The following is a 6,000-nucleotide window of genomic DNA, read 5'->3' as shown; positions in this document are numbered from 1 at the left end:
AATTAGGCTTAGCATTTTATTTAATTGTTATTCGGAGAAGTATAAACTTTATAAACCGATTCTTAAATTTAGCAACGGCATGCATGAGCTGGAATCAAGTTATCCTACCATAATTATTCTATGTGTCATATAATATATAAACAACCCACTACACAGTGTGAATATGATCCGCACGAATTCATAGGGAAAAAACTTGTCACACAGGTTGACAGACATTCGTCACGTGGTGTTATTTTTTTGTTTTGGAAGAAATTTGTGTCAAGGAGAACAGGACACAAAATATGTAACGTTGAATGCAATGGATTTAAAGAAAACTTGATAATCGAGATAAGCCAACCTACTGTTTATTTACTTCCTTGTCGTCTGTCAATGTGATTTCGAAAAACTGGACTGGACGGATACTAACTGTATATTTTACAGCCAGTTTTGCTTTAATTATGTCTTCACAACAGAGAGAGAACCTGGAATGTTGCATTTCTCGCATTCAAGAATTAATCGACGAAGATGACCCGAGTGGAGATGGATTTACCCGCGAATTTCGAGTAAGTATCGCCGTAAAGGAGGAATAATCTGATCACAGGAACTATGTAACAGTATATCGCCAGTTCAGATGAAACAACTGTGAATTATTAAAGGGAATAATATATTACGATGACCGTTTATTGTCAATATTCATGACAATATAATACTTTATTGTGGTAAATATTCGCATGCATATGGTAATTAACTTGTCTTTGTTTCACAATCTCAGGTCTTAAAAGAATTTATGTGTACACTTAGATATATACCTACCAGGATTTTATATGAAGTGTTTTGGACAAAAGAATTTTGCCGGTGTGGATCCACTGAACTATATTTTATTTAAATTATATGTCAGTTATTGTATTGCGAAAATATAGATTAAACTGGCGTACTTGACTTAAAATCATACTACATGTTACTTATTGTCCCAAAAAACAATTGATACTAAAGGTGCAGATAAAACTTCTTTAAATAACCTAAGAGCAAAATCTAAGAAATTGTATAAATTATGAAAATTACCCTAATATGATAAAAAAAAAAAACTATGTAAAACATAGAAAAGTACCAAGAAGCCGGAAAATAACCACACATAAATTATGAATTGAAAAAGGACAATATATATCAATTTAGATCAATTATGTGATAAAATTTAGATTCCGACAAAAAGGAAGAAGAAAAGAACTTTTTAAAACTAATTTCACATCTAATTTTCACCGAATTGAACCATTTCCAACAATATAAAATATCGATGATGAACCAAAATATAAAACTATTAAAATGCTTAGGAGCTTTTGTATACCAGTACATGGTAACTATATCTTTGTGTTCCTATAACAATGTTTGTTTGTTTCTTGTACAGGTTATTATTCAGGTATGCACATATATAATGTTGTCAGGTGTTTTTACAAAGATTTGTCTTAATTTAGGTTGACTGAAACAAACATGTCGAGGTGACCTTTTTGATGTGTAGAAGATGTCATGTTATAATGAAAATCTCTGCCATTAATGAATATATGAAAATAAAAGGTTGATGTTTGATTATATTTACTTTCAATCACAACATTTAGACAGGGCTTTTATTTTCATTTGTGAGATTCAACAAGTATGTCACGAATTGCTTGATATTCTTCCAACTGAAATCTCAGTGATAGGGTTCATGCGGAATATACTTATATTTTCCAAAACAACTGGTACCGGTACCACACTTCAAGTGGGATTTGTTTTCATCATTTGGAAAGCCCACTTATTATTCCTTTGTTTTGTCATATGGTCCACAGGGTATTTTAACATTATGATTGCCTGGATGCCTGTCTATATATTTATTGATTATTATTCAAGACATTTTCCTTTATAAATGCTGTTTATTGATTTATGTCAACAATGTTTCCCAGGGTTTGAACTGTTTTAAATTCTATACCTACATGTATTTTAAAGAAATACATAAATATATACTACTAGGCGAACTATAGGCTTCTTTGAAATATTGAAGCTCAGATTCCCACTTACAATTTTTGAGGACCTAGCACACAAAGGACAATTGTAGTTTTTCGAACACTAAAAAAAAATATTTGGGCTGTATTTGTTGGCAAAGAATTAATGTCATAGCTTTGACAAAATCCCTCTATTTTGCTGCATTTATTTTGCTTGCGCTAAACCAAATTAAAATAAATTCTCTTTGATATGGGATAAAGATAAATCTGGCGAATTCAGTGGATTTTAAGTGTTGATTTGTTGTGGGATTGCAATCTGTCTTTGTTCAAAATTTTACATCCATATAGACAAAGTCTGTGTGGTGATATAATTAGATTGTGTGTCCCTTTGTCCAGATAGTATGCAAAAAGTGAGAATATGAATTCCACTTTCAGAGGGATAAATTACTGTGAATGTTAAATATACATTTATCAATCAGACTGAAGTATGGTAATAATGTAGACACAGATGGTATTGATATTGGTTCAGGATTCTGGTCAGACTTATTAAACTGTATTCATATTTTAGTTGACATTGACCATTCAGATTGCAGTAGGCAAATTAAATATGGGGAGATCCCATTGATGTCCAAACTATGAAGGAAACTGACATAATTTCAAGTTTATCCTTCATATAAAAGTATTGGTATTGCATTTCAAGTGATCAACCAATCTTATTGTTGTACCAGTAAGTTAATGAAATGACATAGCGACATAGATGTTAGATACTGTTATTAAAATTACAAATCCAAATTGGGTTGATGTCTTTCCAGCTGAATGGAATAGCATAAGAATAGCAATCAGTATTTTTGAAACTAACTTTTTACTTGACGAGGCAGACACCTTTGGGTGGACATACATGTACACAGTGATGGTCTGGGCGACATAGGGTATCTAAATGCTTTACTGATAGTTTTTCTTTTCAAACTTTCTGAGATTATGCGACTAGTGTACGGAGAAATCCTTTCGAAATGCAGAACTTACAACCTTACTTCCCTCATAAAAGCTGCTGGGTTGTGTATATTGGTTGTCTGACAACACTATGTTTCGATTAATATCTGATGATTTTATCAGTAAGGAAATAAGAAGTTTATCTATTTAAACTATGTACATTCATTGAATAACTCAGACGTTATTCAGAAGACTTCCTTCTGTTCAGTGTCATTAAATCGTTTTAATAAGTTTACTTGACACCAGTTAATAATATATGTATGCAATGATTAAAGGACAATATTGGTGTCAGCCCTTATTACATATGTGATAGAACTGGTTAAACTTTTTCCAAATATAATTTTAGCAGAGATCATTGCTACGATAGATGCGTAACGAAGATTTGAAGAAACAGAAGTGACACAAAAAATGGAAGACAAGAGTTATCCTTCTATATAACTGACTGGAGCAACAAGCGATAACAGATACACAGTGGAATTTCTGCTCACTGATAATTCCTTCGAATTAGATGCGTAATAAATATTTGAAGAAACAGAAGTGACACAAAAAATGGAAGACAAGAGTTATCCTTCTATATACATGTAACTGTACATACACTTGTTTTTATTCATTCTATACATAATAAAAACAGTAATGCACTGAGTTTTCCTATTTTTTCTCTTATCTAATGACAGTCAATTTTTTTGTTTTGAATTGTCAGATATCCTATCACAGTTCCATATAACAACTTTTCGAAGGAATTATCAGTTAGCAGAAATTTGACTGTGTATCTGTAATCGCTCATTACTTCAGTCAGTTATATCACATGTGTGACAATGGCTGTCACCAATATTGTCCTTTAAATCTCAAACTGATATTACCCTACACAAGTTTTCTATTAACTTGAGGTTGTAGTTATAATTTGTATAGTTATGAACTAGACTAAATGAACAATATAGTATTGACTGACTAATAATATTGTTATTCCTAAGTTAAACCAGACTTGGCAGGGTTTCAATAGATTATTGTATATTAATCTTAAAACATGAGTGTGGAATGTTCATTAAAAAGGCTTTCCAATTTCTAATGAATTGTTCAAAATAATTTGTTAGAGTTTGAAAAAGTATATGTATGTGATTGTGTCAATTGTAACTTTACATTGGCCATCCCCCTACTCCATTTTTGATTTTAGTGCAAGATAGGTTTCCCATTTTTCAAAAGTGTTTTTGATGCACCCACAATTTCATGTGGACGTATATTGTCGTCGGCCCTGTCAGCCCAGACCTCCGTCCGTCCGTCCATCCATCCATCCACAATTTGTTTGTGAACACTCTACAGGTCACAATTTTGATCCGATTTTGACAAAACTTGAGATATAGGTCTGTCTCCCAAAGATCTCGGTTCGTTTCGAAATTGGCATGTATCAAACCGTAACTTCATAGATTATGGCCCCTGGTTGTACAAAAAATCACGTTTTTAGCATGTGGACACTCTGGAGGTCACAATTATCGTCCGATTTTGAGGAAACTTGAAATGTATGTTTATCATACCAAGGTTGTGGACGTGGACCCTTTAGAAGTCACAATTTTATCCAGTCTTGATGAAACTTAAAATATATCGTTATATCCAAAAGATCTCGGTTCCTTTCGATATTTGTGCATATCGGACCGTAACTTCCTTGATTATAGCCCCTGATTGTACAAAAAATCACTTTTTTTTTTTATCTTTTTCTCTATCCATCTCTTGCAAAATGTGGTCGTATCTTGCCAGCCAACTGCTGGTTATATTGGTATCGCCCTAACCTATCCACCCTTACTTATTGTGAACACTCTACAAATTTTACTTTATCATCCACTCTTTTCAAAATTTAGATATGTTGTTAATACTGGAGAACGATATAAATCTGAAAATTTTGTCGTGTCTTGCCATGCTATGCTATGCAGGGTCGTTTCATTTTTGTAGATCAAAATTTTGTTTTACTTGTCTTTACTACACTAGTTGCTATATAACTCGCATTCTGGATGATGTGAGGGATTAGCCAATGAAACGGTCTGTTACGACAAGTTTTTGGCATGATGTGCACGGAACTGTGGGTAACTCACTAGGAACATCAACGTTGATCGGTTAAACAAATGTCTGACGTTATAGGGTCAAAGCCACTTGACGACCTCTGACACGACCTTTCAGGCTATTTTCAGCTATTAATCAATTACTGATTGTGAAGTAAAGCATAGTTGGCCTTAAATATGAATGAATATAGGCCAAGTTAAAGTAATTCATATCCAGCATCTTCGGCCCTCCCAAATTGGGCCGCACATTTTCTACAACCGGCCCTGGCTATGGCAGATACATTTGTATTTTATTGCCTGGCAACCTATATTTAGTAACCTCACTATTCCTCTTAGACAACATGCACACACACACACATTCAAAGTGCTTTTCTTTTTTTGCAGCTTCTTCGAGAAATGCAGTTTGATGGGAAAAGAGATGATAAATTTCCAGCTGAGGAAGGCAAGAAAGAATGTAATATAAAGAAGAACAGATATAAAGATATTTTACCCTGTGAGTAGTACTCCAACATCACTTCTCATTTACTCTCAGTTTGATTGATATGTACGAATAGTTATAGTTTTTAGACGGTCAGATCTATAATATATTTTTCAGAATTTTTAAGAAATATTTTATCTACTTTGTTGATGACCATTTGTTCGAAATGCATGACCCTTATTTTGAGGTTGGAAGGCCAGCTGTGAATTCACACAACGACTAAGATTCTCTTCCTGAAACACCTTACAGTTTTACCTTTCTAAATATGCATATTTGAATAGCATTTAGTAATGGCATTCAGTGTAATAAACCATAGTAATTGTTATCCATAAACAGTGTTTTATATGAATATTCATTTGATATAGAAATGAAATGGGATTTAACATCCAACCGGACTAATGCAGATTGTCAGATATTGCAATTCATTTCATAACACGCCTACACATGACATGTTTAAATATATTAACTCATAGAAACCATTGTTTAGTTTAAGCAATATTCTATTTATTTGAAAATAACTGAAAGCGTGATG

The 6,000-nt window shown here is 33.0% G+C and overlaps 1 protein-coding gene across 4 annotated transcripts in view; it reads left to right on the top strand.

Annotated features, from left to right (window-relative positions):
• Positions 1-322: 322 nt before the first annotated feature.
• Positions 323-6,000, top strand: part of LOC126828803 (tyrosine-protein phosphatase non-receptor type 12) — a 35,138-nt gene continuing 29,460 nt past the window's right edge. For 3 of the 4 annotated variants that reach the window (XM_050558809.2, XM_050558807.2, XM_050558806.2), the window contains exons 1-2: positions 323-542; positions 5,375-5,483. In XM_050558809.2, the coding sequence (XP_050414766.2) occupies positions 438-542; positions 5,375-5,483 (214 nt within the window). In that variant the 5' untranslated portion in view covers positions 323-437. The remainder of the gene's footprint in view (positions 543-5,374; positions 5,484-6,000) is intronic. The other variant, XM_050558808.2, reaches the window with a different exon arrangement.

Source organism: Patella vulgata, chromosome 7 (assembly GCF_932274485.2).
Source record: "Patella vulgata chromosome 7, xgPatVulg1.2, whole genome shotgun sequence".
NCBI classification, from domain to species: Eukaryota; Metazoa; Mollusca; class Gastropoda; family Patellidae; genus Patella; species Patella vulgata.
The sequence above is the reverse complement of the archived record's forward strand: the minus strand, read 5'-3'. Positions and strand labels throughout refer to the sequence as shown.